This window comes from Numenius arquata, chromosome 23, assembly GCF_964106895.1.
Source record: "Numenius arquata chromosome 23, bNumArq3.hap1.1, whole genome shotgun sequence".
Classification (NCBI taxonomy): domain Eukaryota; kingdom Metazoa; phylum Chordata; class Aves; order Charadriiformes; family Scolopacidae; genus Numenius; species Numenius arquata.
In genome coordinates this window covers 6258786-6275860 of record NC_133598.1, presented here as the reverse complement: position 1 = coordinate 6275860, position 17075 = coordinate 6258786, and the positions used below count along the sequence as shown (strand labels likewise).

Below are 17075 nucleotides of genomic sequence, written 5' to 3'. Positions count from 1 at the left end.
GTTTGGAGGGTGGAGGTCACCCCAAAACTGCCGGGGGTGGGACCCTGGCCCCCAGCAGTGTGCGGTGGGCAGCAGATGGATGCTTGCCCGCTCGCTTGCCCGCTCGCTTGCCCGCCGGCTGCCGGGTTTACCTTGCGGGTCCCTGTTGTGCTGGTCCACCTACGCCGTGCCGTTGCCATAGCGACTCCGCGATCTGATCTGCCCAACTTCTGCCTGGTTTTCCTGCTTTTTTTCCCCCCCTCCCCCCAAAAAAACCCCCCCTTTGGCCCTGCTCCCCCTCCCGTTCCCAGCGGGTTGGAGGGTGGAGGAGACCTCGGCCCCTCTGCTGAGTGGGAGGGGGGGGGAGGCTGGGCAGTGATGGGGCGAGACCCCGTCCCCCCCCCCCCCGTCCCCCTCATGAGGATGTGCTGAGCACCAAGCCCGGACCCCAGGGAACCCGCAGCACCAGAGGGGTCCCTGACCTTGGCCGTGAAGGACAGAAAGGAGATGTTAAAGCGCGGCTATAAACAGATGTTGTTGCTGATTTGCTTTGTCTTGGCATCAGGAAAGGAGGGGGTTTGAGTAAAGGTCGGAAGCGCAAACCCCCCCCCGCCCCATGTCCAAGGGCGTTTGGGCTCTGGTGTCACCTGGGCTGTCTCGGTGACGCTGGCGTGTCGGTGGAGGCTGTAGTTGCTGTTGGGGGGCTGAGGAACCTCTCCCCGAAAGAAGGCTGGTGGAGACAGGGGGACGGTGCGGTCCCACCGGCAAACTTTGAGCCGTGCAGCCAGGCCGGGGGTCCGTCGGTGATGCCTGCCGTTGGGTCGCTGTGACAACCTGCTGTGGCATCTCTGGTGGCATCTCTTGACGGCCACCGGAGCCTCTTTGGGCTGGGGAATGGAGAGGAGTGGTGTAAAACCCGAGCCTCTGCCTCAAGATGCCTGTGCCCGGAAGAGAAGGGGCAAAGCAAGCGCCTCGGTGCCCTTTTCACCGGGGGGGGGTGTGTGTGAATCTGGGCTGGATGACTCTTAGGAGCCTGGGTGTGATGGGACCCCGCGCTCCTGCATCCCGCCTTGTTCTGCCTGGTGGGATGCTCAGGTCTGAGAGGTCCTTCCCCGATCATTGGGAGCCCTGGGGTGACAGTATCCTCGGTGCCCAGCGTCGGTGTCGCCCCTCGCTCTGCCTCCACTCTCTGCCCTGTCACTTTGCTGTTCCCGCTTTAATTCAGTTTCTCTTGTGCTGAAAAGCATTAAAAAAAAAAAACAACAACAAACCCAAAAAGTTTAATAAGGAGAAACAGATTAAATTGACTTTACTGTTATTTTTCAAGGAGATTTTTGTTTGTCAAGACGTTGTGCCCGAGGGGGGCTCTATCAGAAACTGGAACTCCTGAAAATGAGTTAATTAAAAAGCCGATGGAGCCGCCTCTGTCCCTCCCTTCGGCGGAGTGTGCCGGGGATGCTGCTGCCGCTGCCCATTTTCGAGGGGACGCATTCGGTCCTGCCTTGTTAATCGCTAACAGATTTGTGTTATAATTGCTAACCGGGGGAAGTCTGCCTTGGTCAAGGCAGTGACTCACTTGGATTTCATTTACCTCCTGCTCTTCTCCTGGGACGATCGCAAGGAGTATTTTATTTTTTATTTATTTATTTAGTTAGTTAGTTCAAACTTAACTACAAATTGTTCTTCTCGACGTTTCCCCGGCTCTGGTTTTCCTTTCTTCTGCAGCGTGTGTGTGTGTGTGTGTGTGTGTGTGTGTGTGTATCTCTGAGCATTTGTGTGTGCATGGGTGCCCTCACGGCTGGGGGCTCCCAGGAGCATCTCATACACCCCCCCCCCCCCTTCTTTTGCTCTTCCACTCGTGCTCCAGCTCCTGAGCGCACACACATATCTGTGCTTTTTCGGGGGGGGGGGGGCCTGTCCTAGTTAGCCCATCATTTTGCAGCATCGTGGACATGACTTTCATTGTAATTATAATCTCAGCCTTTGTAATTCTCCCTACCTTCTGCACAGCCCTGCTGCAAGCCGAGCTGCCTGCTTTATCGGTTGTAACAAGGCTGTCGCTTCAAATCCTCTCGCAGACCATTATCTCCCTTTGATGCTTTTGAAGAGCCAGCGATATGTTAATTCTACCTTGGCCCTCTCTCCTCTTCCCTTCTCTTTGTACAAATCCGCCCTTGCCAGCCTGGCCGGCTGCCGCGATGCTGGCCCGTCCCTGCTCCGTCCCCTGCTTTTTGGGGGACTTGGTGGCCGCATTTAAGGATGCTTGTGCCACCCTGGTCCCCTGTCACTGCCGTCCCCTTGGTCCCTGTGCCCCGGGGGGAACTCGTTCTCTCTGCTTTGGGGGGTTTGGGGTGGATGGAGGATGAGGAAACGGCAGGACGGGCTGGGCACAGCGCCGGGGCGGCAGCAGTGCCTGCAAGGACAGATGGAGGCCCCCCCAAAGGTCTGCGTGGGGGTGTCCGTCGCCCGCTTGGCAGCTCCAGATTGTGAGCCCTGGATGGTCCTGCCTCTCGGCAGGGTCTGGGCAGGGCAGGCAGCGCAACCCTGACCCCCATCCAGCCCCCCCCGGCTCGACTCGGGGGTCCCACACCCTTCCCGGAGCTGCCAGCCAAGGGGCTTTTCTGGGGCTGGACCCGGGTGATGCCCTTTGGAGACCTGGGAGAGGGTGGGTGCCATCCTGGGCATGCTCTGGGTCACTCTTAACCAGCCCAAATCTCTTCCAGAATATTCTCGATTCCCTCCCATGACACTTGGGGTTCAGACAAGCTCACGGCCGGATTGATGTGGAGTGGTTGTGTGCGGTGGGGATGTAATTTATGGACTTTGTGATAAGCCTGTCCAGTCATCCTAAAATAATAAATAAAATACATACCAAGGGCTGGCACGAGATAGGATCAGTAATATCAGGGTCTGAGGAAAATTACTGAGACTCTTCGACAGCAAAATAAAGAGCATGGAGGGGGAAAACAAAAAAAAAGGTGGGAGAAGGAAAAAGTCAGGAGAGTCGTCTCCTACCACAGACTGGATTGGGGCCTTTCGGGGACTGGGACGGACTGGTTTGGCCACAACTCTTCCTGGCAGTGCTTGGAGTATTTGGCAGAAATATCCAATCCATTGTGGAGCCCATTGCAGCCACTCAAAGCACAAAGGAGTTTGGAGGGGGGGGTGAGCATCCCTGAGGGTGAAGCATTTCCATCCCTCTGGGAACCCTCCCTGGCTTGGGGGGGGGACTCTTGTCCCCCTTTCTTGACTGGGTGTACTGGTGGTGAGGAGGGAGAACCAGTTGCTGGAGGGGCTGCGTCTGGCAAGGGAAGGGGGTGAAGGATTTACTCCTGTCTGTTTGAAATCGGCGGTGGTTTATTAAGGGTCCTGGGAGGCGGCGGCGGCGGCGTGTGGCCCTGGGGGGGTTGGATGAAGGCTGCCGAGCAGAAGCAGGGTTACAAAACTGCTGCCCGAATCAAGGCACGGCACGTCAAACCCGTCAGGAGCTGATGCAATCCCGCTCCCCTCGCGCCGACAGCGGGATGGGAGGTTGTTTCCTGCGGCTCCTCCAGCCGAGGAGGAACACGCTGCCGGCCGTGCGGCCGCAGCAGCCTGAGCATCTTCCTGAGCTCGGATGCTCTGGCTTGACACATGGCAATGCTGCTATTTGGGCTTTGTTCCTGTGCATGGCCGAGCAGGTACCGGTGCTCCCCCCAGCACCTCGTCCTTCTCCCCCCCCCAGCATCTCTTCCCCCCCCTCAGCGTCTCGCCCTCCCAGCATTTTGTCTCCCAGCATCTCGTCCCATCAGCATCCCGTCTCCCCAGCAACCTGTCCCACCTGCATCTTGCCCTCCCAGAATCTTGTCTCCCAGCATCTTCTCCCCAGCGTCTCGTCCCCCCCAGCATCTTGCCCCAGGAGCTCAGGCTGCAAAGAGCTGGTGGTGCAGCTGGCTCGGCATGTTAATTGCTAGATAGGTTAATTGCTAGATAGGATGGATGGCTTTGTTTAGTACCGCAAGGCGTTTTCTCACTTTCAAGCTCCCGGTGTTTTGGAAAAGCCAGGATAGGCTGGGATCCTGCTGGATGTTATCTAATGGTGCCTGGTAATCACGGCTCTGGACTTCTATTTCTGGTTCTGCTTCTGAGTCACGGTGTGCCCTTGGAAAAGACCTTTGTGCCTTGAGGCTCGTCTGCGTGAAAACACTGCACTTGTTTGACTTCAATCACTTTTAAACCAGTTTTGGTCTGGTCGAGGCAGAACTTGGTCTGGGTCTACTGGTGTCTGATGGGATATTAACGCAAACCACAGCTTGAATTGGAATAAGAGCATCCTGCTGGTGCCTGAGAGGAGTCTCACGAGGGAATTTGTGTTTATACGCGTAGACTAGGCCTTTATTTACCTTGTCAGCAGAAGGGTTAATACCCCAGCAAAATAATACCCCCACCAAATCTGCGAGTGGATCGTTAGAAGTCCTTGGATAAATACTCCGTGATGGTCCAAGGTTATTGCAACTTCTTTCTCTGCCCCCAGAGCCCCGCCATGGGAGGCTCCTTGGACATTGCAGGGGCTGATGGGGACTGGGGGCTCGGTGCGGGAGCTGGCTTTTTACTTAAAATAATAATTACGATAAAATCATCGTCCTCTGAGTGACAAACTAGGTTTGCAGCCACGGTGACTGTGGTGGGGAAAGAAATGCCGTAAAAAAAAAAGCAAGGCGATGGGTGGGTGTGAAAGGGGAGGGAAGAGCAGCCAAGAACTTTGAGCCCAATAAAAAAAACCAAACCGTTGGGGCAAAAGCTGCTCTGTGCCCCTTTCTCCCACCCCCACCCATCAGCAGCGCATCGCGGGGACATGGAAATGCTCCTTCCCCTTCCAGCGAGGAGGTGGATGGCGCCACTTGTCACCAGATGTCACCTCCCTCTGGCTGGGCATGCTGCCCCCCCCCCCCCCACCGCAGTCTGGTGGCACGGCTGGAGCTGGGGCTGCTCCCCGGGCCTTGGGGGACCCACCCGGGGCGGGGGGGGACACACACAAAGCTCTTTCCATGCTCTGAACTGCTTGGCATCACCTGGGGAGCTCGCCTGGCCCCATCCGTGGTGGGGATGCTGGGCCCTGGGGTGCTCTCGGTCCCCGCCGTGTCCCCTGAGGACTTGCCGGGCTCCTGCTGCCCCGGGAGGGGACCCGGGTCTCAAAGCGGTGGGGGTGGCTCCGAGCATCCTGGGGACTGGCGGTGCCACCTCCCGCTGGTGACTATGGGCGGGTGGGGGAGAAGAAAGGTCCCCGTCTCTCCAGCTTGCTGGGCTGCGAGCCTTGCCAGCTCCTGTCACTCATGGCGGAACATCGGCTCGACACCGGTGGCAACACCGCGGAGAAGCAACAGAGGGAGGTGGCAGGGACAAAGAGGGAGGGGGGGATCGGAAGATCCTTTTAAAAAAATCCCTTTAAAAATCAAAATTATTCCAGTTTCCAGCCCTGACCCCCAGGACAGCAGCCTGACCAGCATGTGCCGGGGTGGTGTGGGCATACTGGTGACCCCAGTAGCGATACTGGGCTGCCGTCCTGCTCCCTGCTTTGCTCTGCTTCGCTTCCCCGGCGCCTAGATCTGCATCCGATACCCATGTCCCTGTCCCTTGTCCCTGTCCCCGCACGATCCCATTCCCCTCCGCCAGCCCCGAGCAGCATGAAACTTAAGCAACCCGTTGGGAGGGGACTTGAAAGCAGCAAGGAGAGCAGGTTTAATGTCGCAGCTTAAAGTCAACAATTCTCAAAAGGAAAACAAAAGTCAAACCAGAATCTTAATGGTGTTTTTTTTGTTGTTGTTTGTTTTGTTTTGTTTTGTTTTGTTTTCTTTCGTTTTGTTGTTTTGTTTTTCGTTAGCAACCCAACTACTGGAGCTTTAAGGTCAGTATTTCTGATTTTTTTCATGCTTCTGTTTGAAATGCATGCACTTTTCCACCCTCGCCTCATCTCTGTGTCTGTGTAGGGGGGGGGGGGGGGGGAGGTGGGAGCTCGAGGAGGGGGTTGTTTTTTGTGGTGGGTTCCCGTAGCCAAAGCAGCTTGTTCTCAGCTCGGCAGCAGTTTAAGCTCGTGAGAAGGTTCTTACGCTTTTGGGTCGAGTTGTGCAGGCAGGAACCTGGTCTCTGAGAGGGGTGAGCCCGTGTCCTACCCCCATTTAGACCACTCTCGCCTCGCAGTCAAATCCTGCTGCTTCGGAGCTGTTTCATTGCCGCAGAGTCCTTAATTCTGGGAAAAGGACAGAAAAGAGCCTGTTCCGGGATGGGCTGGGAAATCCACCTGCGGAGCCGCATCCGGGTGCCTGTTCCCAGGTGGAGAGAGGAACTCCTCCAGGCGGTTGCTCTGATTTCCAGCCTCCTCCTCCTCGGAGAGCTGCCCAGCAGAGCCTGTCCCCTCCCTTCGGTGGCCCTGCCAAGCCCGTGTCGGTCCCTTCTCTGCGCTGGACCCTTTGCTCAGCACCACATCCCCCTTTGGGGGCTCCTCATCCCCCCCTCCCTCCCCACCAGGCTGATGGGCAGGAGACTCCGGGGTCTGGGGGCTGTGGCAGGAGGTGACACTGGTGGAGAAGGAGGAGGGACAGGCTTTCCCATGCAAAAGCGGTGTTTTTAGTGTTTTCTTGGTGTGTGTTTGGTGTGTCGAGGGACCTCCAGACCGGCCAGCAAAGCTCTTTGTTGGGCTGGTGGTGCCGGGAGGGGAAGGGGCAGCTCTGTCCTGCGTTGCCCCCATCGCATCTCTGTCTCCATCCTCCGCTCTGCCGCCACGGTACCGGCCTGTTCCTCCGCAGGCAGCGGCAGAATGGAGTAAAAAACAAAAAAAACCAAAAAAACCCAAAAAAACAACAACAAAAAAAAAAAAACCAAAAAAAAAAATCAGTGTTTGCTTTATTGCACCGGGATCTTTGTGCCTAAACCCACCTCTTCCCGGCCACGCTAAGGGGACCCTGACGGGAGTCTCCTGGCAGCGCCCAGGGTCCGTGCCCGCCCGGCGAGTCCTGCCAGCACCTTGCGAACAGTTGCCCTATTGTCTGGCGTTTTTCGGAAGTACGCATGTCACGGCATGTCCTCCCTCCTCCGCACCCCCCCCGGGATGCGGTGGCAACACCTCAAGGTCAGGTGTGTGGCTGGGGGGTGACCTTGGCGTGTCCGTTCTGCCCCCCCCCCCCTCCCCTCCCTGTGGGTTTTTCGCTCTTCCCGTAGGAAAAAAAACAGGTGCTTTCCCCGGGCTGGCGGCAGAGAGCGGGGGAGCGGCAAAAGGCGGAATATGTGCACTTGTTCGGAGTTTTTTAATTCTTTGAAGTACTTGCAGGGTGAAACGCCTGTGAGTAGAGGCTCCCCGAATATTCAGCTGTCTTGAGCTCTCGCCGGCTGCTTTCAGCCACATGCTCTCGGGGTCATTCCTGGGACTGGTTGGGGGGGAGTGGGGAAAAGGCACAAAACCCTCGATTTTTTATCTTTTTTTGGTCAAAAAATTTGTTTTCTCTCCATTTTTTGTTAGTAAGAAATGAAATAGGGATACGCTTTAGGGGTTCCCCCACCCCAGAGGGGTCCCCCTCCTCGGCGGTGGCTGGGGCTCTGCAGCCACACAGGCTGCGTTTGCTGTAACTACGTATTTTTCCACCTGAGCCGGGAATTATTTTGCATTGTAAGTGGGAGCATCTTCCCGGGCTGTATCCGCTGGGGAAACGCGTTACGGGTTAAATCACCCCGCTGGTTCCTGGCTGGGGGAGGCCCCCGGTTGCCTGACCCCGCTACCAAGTGGGGCATGAGCCGGTGGCAGCTGGGGACAGCTTGTCCCGGGAAGAGCCCCGCGGGGAGGCTGATCCCGGCAAGCAGGTGCCGGGGGCTTCCTCGAGGCCACCGCAGCCACCTGCATCCCCTGGGGTCTTTTGTAGGCTTGGCCTTCAGCTGGGAAAGCTGCCCCCCCAACCCACCCCCCCGCCGCCTTCCTGGATCTCTCCCCAAAATAAATCTTTCATGACCCTGTAGGTTCCCTGTGTCTGTCCCCTCACGCTGCTGGGGGTGCAGAGCCAGCCCTTCTCCGTCCCCTGGCCAAAGTGGGGGGGGGGGGGGGGGGCTGAGGCCAGAGCCCCAACTGATGGGGGATGGAGGGGATGGGATGGTGGGAAAGGGCTGTGCCAAATTCCCAGGGACATCCAGGGAGGTGGCGTCCTGCTGCTGAGGGGTCCCCAGGGCAGGACCTGGGGACCTCCTCCTACCCTGCCATCCCCCATCTCCCTTGGGGACAATGGCACATGCTGGCTGTGATTTGGGGTCCTCCAGGCGTGGGTTTTGGGGGGGAGGTGAGGGGGGGCCTGCATCCCCGTGTTTGTGGGTCTGGGTGCTGGAGATGAGCAGATGCTCTTGTGTGTCGGTGGCAGCGCCGCCATTGAGGAGAGGGGACCAAGAGATCGTGCTGTCCCCAGCCAATTGTCCTGGCTGTGTCCCTCTGCCCTGCTCCCTCCTCCTGCCCCAGCGCAGCCCTGGGGCTTCTACACTGGCTTCTAGATTGAGCCAGCCCCGCTCGGCTCACGAATGTCCCTTCCCACCAGCTGGGCTGTGTGCCTGCGCGGAGCCATCGATCCAGCCGCTCCGTGGCCATCGTCACGCTGCTGCCGGTCCCCGAGTCCCCGGGGCAGATGCCCCAGTCCCTCGCTCAGGGCAGCCTGGTACCCAACCCGCCTTTCCATCCCCTGAACCCCGTCCCAGCTCACAGCCCCCCCATCCCTGGTGGTTTGGGGTGACTCAAGCCCATCTTCTGGGTGTCAGCCTCTCCTGGGCGGGAGCATCACGGCACTGTGGGACTCCGGGGACACATCCCTGGCTCTGGCAGTGGGGCAGCTCCCTCCCCGGGGGTGCAGTGGGGCTCTGCGGAGAGCTGTGGGGCAGTTCGGGGGACTGGGGGCTCCCGCGGTGCTAACGCAGGGGGTGGGCTGGCTCCTCGCTGTCACTCGAGGGGTTGGAGGAGGAATGGGAAGAACCGAAGGCAGAGCCTCGTAGGAGCTCCTTTGGTGCCAGGACTTTGAAAGAACATCAAAGGGACTAAAGCGAAAAACTCTGTGGGGAAAAAAAACCGACTGGGATGTGGAAGGGAGAAAGGTGGGGGGGGACACACACAGGACACTTTTGTCTTTAAAACGAGTGTCTGGGGCTGTGTCACCCACGTTGTGCTGGCGCTGCAGAGCTCCAGCAGCAGCTGGTGGTTTGATGGGGGCTGTGACTCCTCTTCCTTGGGCACGGCCAGGGCTCGGGGCTTCCCGGGAACAGGGAGCCATTTCCATCTCCCCGGCAGGCCCTTTCCCGAGCCGCTGTTAGGGCAGGCAGCGGTATTTACTTGTAGGAGACGAGCAAATACCAGGCAGGCTTAGCTCCTGTAATCCCCTCGCTCCTGCACCAGCCTCCTCCCCGCGCCCTCCCGCTGGCCTTGGCGGCCACCGCACTCCTCGGGGACCGGCATTTACTGCGGAATATTTTATTGCTCGCGGGAGGAGGGGGCCGGGATGTACCCGGGAGGGATGAGCAGCTCCTCCTTGCTCTCTGCTTTTGGGGAATTCGCTGGTTTTCTGACCTGTCCCCGGGCGCTGCTCTCCAGCGCTCCGTTTTGTGTCGAATCCTGGGTGTTGTCGCTATTTATTATCACGACAGGGATGAGGGTTGCATCCTTAGCATAGGAAGAGGGAAACTGAGGCACGGTGGGACTGGGTGACTTGCCTGAGAGCACCAGCCCGCCCTGCAGCAGCGTTTGGGCCGATATCCCAGATTTGGGGCTGGTTATCTACAGCTGTTCCTGCTGAAGTTGGAGTTTTTACGGTTTGTTTTTTTGTTTTTTTTTTCCACTTCAAACCAGCCCTTTTGAGCCTTTTTCCCAAGAGGCGCCCGCACATGTTAACCAGAGCCCGGCCTCCCCCTGTACAGCTGTTAAAGCAAATCATGCCTCAAATGCCACAGAGCTGAGCCTTGTCACCTGTCACTGTGAAGTCCCCGGCACTAATGCTGCTAACCCGAGTGTCCCCGCTGGTTTGCAGCCCGTGCCGGCTCCCCTTCTGTCCGTGACTGCAGCCCCGCGACCCCCAGCAAGGTGTGTGGGGGGGAGCTTGTCCCTTCTCTCCCCCTTCCCCCCCATTTCCCCCTTTTCTGCTGCTTTCTCACGCTTGGCTTTGCTTCCCACCCGCCGGCGTCCCTGAAGGATGCAGTAATTTGCTTATTTTTGGAAGATGCTGTCACACGAGGCAGCGTCGCCAGAGAGCGGGGATCGAAGGCGGCCGCCGCTCTGCCCCAGCGAGGAAGAGGATGGCCGGGGGGGGACATCCAGGTGGGGCCGAGGTGGCAGGGAGGGAGGCAGGACTGGCACCCTTGCCCCCCAAAAGCATCTCCTGCCACATACCCCTCCGTAACCCATCCCCTGGGACCCCCTCAGCCTCCAAGGAGGTGTTGGATCAGGGTTATTTCTGGACCCCCCCTGCCCATTGGTCCGAGGTCTCGTAGCAGGGACACTCCTGTCCCCACGGAAGTCAGGCTGGATATGGGGCACGGGGAAAACAACTCCAGGAACAAAAGCCCGGCTGCCTGTGCTGGGAGGTTAATGATTACCCTCCCTGTGGGACCCAAGGTTGCACCCAGCGCCGGGAGATGGAGATGAGCGGTCACAGCGTGTCCCCTCTCCCGGGGCTGGTCCCAGACCTGCCCTGGGCACCAGCACCTTCTGCTGCCCCACTGTGAGCGGCGAGACCACTCCACCCCTGTGCTTTTGGGAAGAAAACCGGTGTTTTGGGGGCTGAACGGCACGGTGTGGTAGGGAGAGCCCTTGGAGACGCCTTCTCCCTTGGGGACATCCCGCTCCTCTGTGCCGGGCAGATGCTGCCACTGTCCCCAGTGCCTGGAGAGGGACCACCACCACGGCGTGGCGGGCAACCAGCAGCCGTCAATATTCATGAGGCTGCAGAGGATCCAGGCTTTTAAATATTCATCAGGCAGGCGAAAGGCAGGAGGCTGATGGTGCCAGCAGAAAGGGGAACAGAAAAAAAAATGCAGAGAGGGGACAAGCAGCCACCCGTGTCCCCTGTGGAGCCCGCTGGGCCGTGTCGGAGGGCGAAAGGGTGTTTTGCGCTTGGAAATGCGACATCCCGGTGTCAGGATCCTGCTCGTCACCTTCAGAGGCTCCTGTGCTTTGCAGGGTAGGCACGATGGATGCTGGTGTCACGGAGATGCTCGTTGTAGGGGTGCCCGGTTCCACCCCTGCCTGGGGCCCGTCGCAGGGTATCGAGCTCCTGCCCGGCTCCTGCCCACATCTGGCTGCCGGTCGCAGGCTGTGCACATCTGGTGGGGAAAGACCCTTGCTTTAGTCAAGGGGTCCGGTTTAAAAAAACCTAATCCGATTTTAACGCTAATCCTGTTAACATTGAGATCAGGATTAATTCTGGGTTAATCGGGATAATCCTGACAAAATGTTGAGCATTAGACGTTGGATGAATTATTGCTGCCGTGAGCGGTACGCTTTTAATTTGGCGGCGAGACCCAGGCGGGGTGAGAGGGATGGGGGCCGTGGGGAGGGGGATGGAGAAGCCACCACCCCCTTGGATGGGGGAGATTTATAGTATATCCCTTCCTATGATGCTCAGAGCACCCTGGGCCTCTCATTTCTTCCACTTTTGCTGCTGCAGCCCCGGTTACCTCTGGTTTTTCTTCCTTTTCTTCCCAGCTGGGCACCTCCTGGCTCCTCTGTCTCGGGAGGCAGGAGGCTTTTCTGAAGTTCAGCTCTCCTGGCTGGTGGAGCTGCACAAGGACGCAGGGGGGGGATCCAGTTGCATCCCCTCAGTCCCTGTTTGCTGGAAGCAAGTGCCCAAGCTGGGACGTGCAGGAGGAGGGTGGCACCACAGCCCTGCCCTGTCTAAAACTGGTTTGAAACTCGAAAGCTGATGCCTGAGCTGGGGGGGGACAGTGAGAGGACGCCCATGTGCTGGGGATGCTGCATCCCCATCAAGGATGCTGCATACTGGTCAGGGATGCTGCATCCCGGTCAAGGATCCTGCTTCCCAGTTGGGGATGCTGCATCCTGGTCGGGGATGCTGTATCCCGGTCGAAGATGCTGTGTTCTGGTCAGGGATGCTGCATCCCAGTCGAGAATCCTTCCCAGGAGGGATTTTTCAGCCAGACTGGAGGTGAGGAGGCATCTGCTGGGGAAGTGTCCCGTTACCTGGGCTCTGCTCCTCTTACCAAACAGCCGACAGCCCTTCGCTGCCTCGCTCTCTGGGGCGCATCAATAATTAAGGCTGAGCGGAGTTCGTTAGGAAGGAAGGAATGAATGAATGGAGAGGTTTGTGATGCGCTGGCACCGGTCGGTTTGCGGGGGGGGGGTCAGCGCTGCAGTGGGTCACTCCCACCAGCGTGAGCTGGGCAGGCTGGGGAGTCTCCGAGGGGTTGTCTGGAACCAACTGGAGTTCTTTTTGCAAGGCTCCACCATCCCACACCCCGGGGCATTAACAGCAGAGCCCTTTTTTCCACCCAGGACCCCCTCCGGCCATTACTGGAGCCCCTGGGGGGGGGGGGGACGACGGAGGTGCTGGGGTCTCATCCCAGCATCTCGGAGGGATGGAAGGGCAGGTACCACCTTGCTGAGGGTGGGGCTGAATGACCCCCAAGCAAAGAGGTGGGACCACTGCTGATCCCCCCGCCCCAGTGATGTTGTGATGGGGCCAAGCAGAGAAATGGGGAAGGGGAACACTGCAGGAAATCTGAAAAATTGCAGTAAGTGGAAATCCCTCCCTCCCCTCCCTCTGTTTCTTTAACAGCTCTCAGAGCTGCTTCAAAAAAAAAAAAAAAAAAAAAGTTTCAAATTTCAATTAAAATTTTCCTTGGAAATGTTGACAGAAGCCGAGCTGCGGGAGGGACAGATGTTGTTTTTCTCCCAGCTTTGCTAACAGCCCGATTCGCTGCTGACCCTTGCTGGCAGCGCAGAGCCCAGTGGCTGGGGCTCCGGCCCCGCTTCCCTGCACCCCTCACCCAGGTGGGGTCCCAGTGGGGCCGGGGTCCCCGCTCCCCTTTAGTGCATCCCCCACTTTTCCAGGCACTGGGAGCCCCCCCTGGCTCTGCAGGGCGAGTTTTTCCCCATCCAGCTCCCTTGGCACGGACGCGTTTCTCTAAAGGATGGGACGGAGGAGGCTCTGCACCGGAGCAGCGCTGAGCCTGTGTGTTTGGGGATGGGGGGTTACACCTGCAATGCCCATGGAAAGGCTTTTCCAGGTGTGGGGAGGGCGAAGGGACTGTGTTCACTGGTTTTCCCCCATCCCTTTGTTTGTGAGATTCGGTTACCCAGAGTATGGTGTGGACTGGGAGCAGTGGGCTGGGCCAGGCTTTCAGAGATGCTCCTCTTCACCTCGGGGGATACACAGGGATGCGGGTAATGACTGAGAGAAGTAGATATTTTTATTCTTTTTTATAGATTTTTTTTTTTTTTTTGCTATTTTTTTATATAGATAGGGAGACAGGCAGGGTCGAAGGAGGGTGCTGGAGTCCAAGAAGCATCAGGTGGGACCCCACATCCCTGTTACCCTCTCCCATGGCTCTTCCCGGTGCTGGTTCCAAGGGACGCTGTGCCAGGAGATGGCACAGACAAGTGCGGGGACTCACCCTGGTCCCACAGCACGAGCCCGGGGTGACTCCCAGCCCAGCTCAGCGATGGCTCAAGCATCCGCAAAGAAGCAGCGATGCCGAAACGTCCCTCCTTGCTCCCAGCATCACAGCTGGAGGCCGGTGGGGTCTCCTCATCCCTGGCACAGCCCGGACCATCGGGATGCTGACCCCAGTGCCCATCCCGAGAGCTCAGCGTACCACCAGATGGGACCTGGAGTCAGATGCCGGATTAAGCGATGAGAGGGGGGGGATTACGAGGAATTAATCCAGCTCAGTGTCCAACCAGGGGCTGGAGCCGGGGCTTTATGTACTGGGTAAATAACCGGTTGCGTTGCTCTGCCTGGGGCTGGCCTCGCCAGCTCCGTGCCAGCTGTTTCCCAAGCTGGCCAGAGTGGATTTTAGGGGTCCCTCGCCTTTATCCCCATCATGCGGCGCGGCAGAGGGGATGCACACGACGGGAGGTGGCAGCGTGGCTGCCCGGCACGTTCCCAGGGCTCCCTCCACCCCTGGCAGGGCCATGCCCGGCCGTCCCCAACGCGTCCCAGTGCATCGCCCCTGCCCATGGGGCAGGATGGAGCGTGAGCTGGGGGGGGTTTGGGGGCTGCCCACGGAGCCAGCCCCCCCCTCCCAGCACAGCCCGGGGTGCTTTGCATGGTGACGGCAGGGTCCTGGGGAGAGGCTGAGCTGGGGGCACGGCGCTGCCAGCGGCATTAGCACAGCGAGGGCTGATCCATCCCAGCTGCGAGTACAGGTCTGTATTGGTGCTTGTGGGCTGTGTTGTGTCTGTCCTGGCTGGTTTTTTTTTGGGGGGGAAGAAGGGCTTTTTCTCTCTGCTTGGTCAAGGGAAGAGGAGCTGTGTGCCCTGGGGACATCTCAGGAGGATGCTCAGGGACCCCCCTTCTACTGCCCAGCCTCCTTATTGCAAATAATATTCTTACCATGGCTGAAACATCCCCGAGCACGGCAGGTTGCGGATGCGGGTGTGTGTGATGTACAGAGGGGTCGGGCAAAAACGGGCCCGAAATGAGTGTTTTCTTCTCAGGTTGAGCCTGACCCTGCCCTCAGAGCCCCCCACGGGGAGAGGGGTGGTGCTGGCAGAGGTTCTGCTGTCTCTGCTGTGACAAACTCTCTGCTCCGGCTGTCCCTTTGCAGGGTCAGGCTTGCTGCTGTCGTTAGGAAGTGAGCGGAAATATTAATGAGTGTCACCAGCTCCGGTGGCTTTGAGTTTTGCAGGGGAACAGCTGCAGAGTGCCCTGCTCCATCCCAGGGCAGAATCCTTTCCCCACACAGTTTTTTCTTGGTTTTGAGGGGGTTTTTTATGGTTTTTTCCTCCTATTTTCTTTTAAGTGCCTGAGGGAGGTACAGAGCTGCTCCTCTGCCCCAGCTCTCCCAGCTCCGCTCCCTCCAAACCCCTTTTGCCACCCTCCTTCGTGTCCCTGGTCCCTCTGCTCCTCTCCTAAACTCTCCCCCTCTTCCCTGGGACCATCTCCGCTCTCCGTCATGACCCAGCAGCTCCCCAACTTGCCCCCATCACCGCCGGGTCCACAGGGACACCCCGCTCCTTGCCTGGGTCCCCCAAACACCGCTGGCACCTCAGCTCCATCCCTCCATCCCTGAATATTCAGCCTGCAAAGCTGGGGAGGGTAATGTCAGAGGGGGGTGGGGAAGGAGGGAGGGAAGGATGGGGACAAGAAGGAGGGAGGGGAGAGAAGGAGGAGAGAAGCATCCTTATCTCGCCAGGCAGATATAATGAAGCTGCTCCAGCGCTGACAGTAAAGGGATTGTTGGGAGTTTTAGGAGCTAAAAGAATCACTTAATTGTATCTTTTTTTAGCTCTGGGGAGATAAAAGACAAAAGCCCCCAAGTCTCCCCCTGTTCCCCGTCCCACCTCCTTTATATAAGAGTCCCAGGGAGGTTTGGAGGGGCTGGGGATGCTCCTGTCCCCACGGCGTGGGGGGGCTGTTCCTGCTGCCATCCCCAGGAGGGGGCTGGGGGGAGCCGGGCACTTTGCGAGTGGGTTTTCCCTGGGAGAACCATCAAAATAGCCCCCAGGGTGCAAAGCTCTGCTGATGCTTCTGCGCCAGCCAGATTTCCTCTGCTCCAGCACCCGGGAGGCTCCCAGGGGCTTTACACCACCCCCTGGCAGAGAGCAAGCATCTTCCCTCCCCAGGGTGGGCGGCAACGGCCTTGACCTTGGTGCCCATCACCCCGTCTGCCGCAGCTCTGCCCCCCCAAAAGCTGCCCCACACCTTTCCCCACACCCCCACGGTGCCAGCTGGGGCCGGAGTTTCCCATGGCCTTGGGCGGCTTTTGTTTTGCTTTTGGGCAGCCACGCTTTGTCCCCATCCCTTCGCTCTCTGCCTGTGAACCCCCTCCTTCCCACGCTCCCCGCCGTGGTGTGGGGCAGGCACCGGAACCCCGGGCTGGGGGGGGATGCTGCTGCTGGCTCTGAGCTGGGGGGAGACTGAGCCAGCCCTGCCCCGATGGCTCCCAGCACACGCTGCCATGGCAGAAATCAGCCCGGCGCCGTATTAACCCTGTGCTGTGACGCTGGCTCAGCAAGAAATGGGTCATCTCCCAGCGTGGCATCGCTGTGGCGCGGGGACAGCAAGCGGGAGGGCTGTGTCCCCTCCCCTCTGGCCCCTGGCTGCCACCACGGGTGGGTTTCAGATGCCGCAGGGAAAGTTCTCGGTGCCCACAGGGGACATCGGGCTCTTCCGAAGCTGCAGGAGACGGAGCCCTTTGAGTGGGGGTCTGGGCTGGGGCAAAACTGTCCCTGGTGGTGGTGGGGGGGGGCATAACTGAGAAACAGGGGACAAAAAGGTTTTACTCCCAGGCTGGGTTTTGGTCAGCAGCTGGGATTTATCCTGCACCCCCAGAGCCGTCCCCAGCGGGGAGGTGTGTGGGGTGGGATCCTGCGTGGCCGCAGCAGCAGGCAGGATGCAGAGCGATGCCCTGGGTAGGTACCAGCATCCTTCCTCGCCACGGATGCAGGATGCGGGAAGGTGAGATCGTTGGGATGGAGGGTGCTCCCGAAGCGGGAGGATATTGGGATCTTTGTTGTATTTGACTGGTGCAGCCTTTGATATCTCCTCCTCGGCTGCGGCGTGTGATACGGGCTGGGCCAGACGGAGAATACCCTTTCCCTTCCGGAGACCATGGCGAGGGTTTGATGTTTATTTTCATCCTGTATTGGATTGAAAGCTCAGCCCACGGGCCCCGACGGGCGCATGAGGACTCAGACCCTTGTCCCCAGGACCAGGGCAGCCCCCGCAGCCCCATGTCCCCCCTCCTCTGGATGGGCAGCGCTCAATGGGGTGATGTGTTCCCCCGTGAGAGCAGGGGACATCCATCCTGATGATGCAGACAGTGACACAGACAAATCCAGGCACTGTTCACCCCAGGGTGGCACCCAGCAAGGCAGGATTGGCCCCCCCCCCAAAAGCATCTCCAGCGAAGCAGGGAGCCGGGCA

The 17075-nt window shown here is 58.9% G+C and overlaps 1 protein-coding gene across 1 annotated transcript in view; it reads left to right on the top strand.

The window, feature by feature from the left end:
• The window catches only part of SRCIN1 (SRC kinase signaling inhibitor 1), a 49056-nt gene that overhangs the window by 12078 nt on the left and 19903 nt on the right, over positions 1-17075 (top strand). The window contains exon 3 of the mRNA XM_074162815.1: positions 5840-5863. Within this exon, the coding sequence (XP_074018916.1) occupies positions 5840-5863 (24 nt within the window). The remainder of the gene's footprint in view (positions 1-5839; positions 5864-17075) is intronic.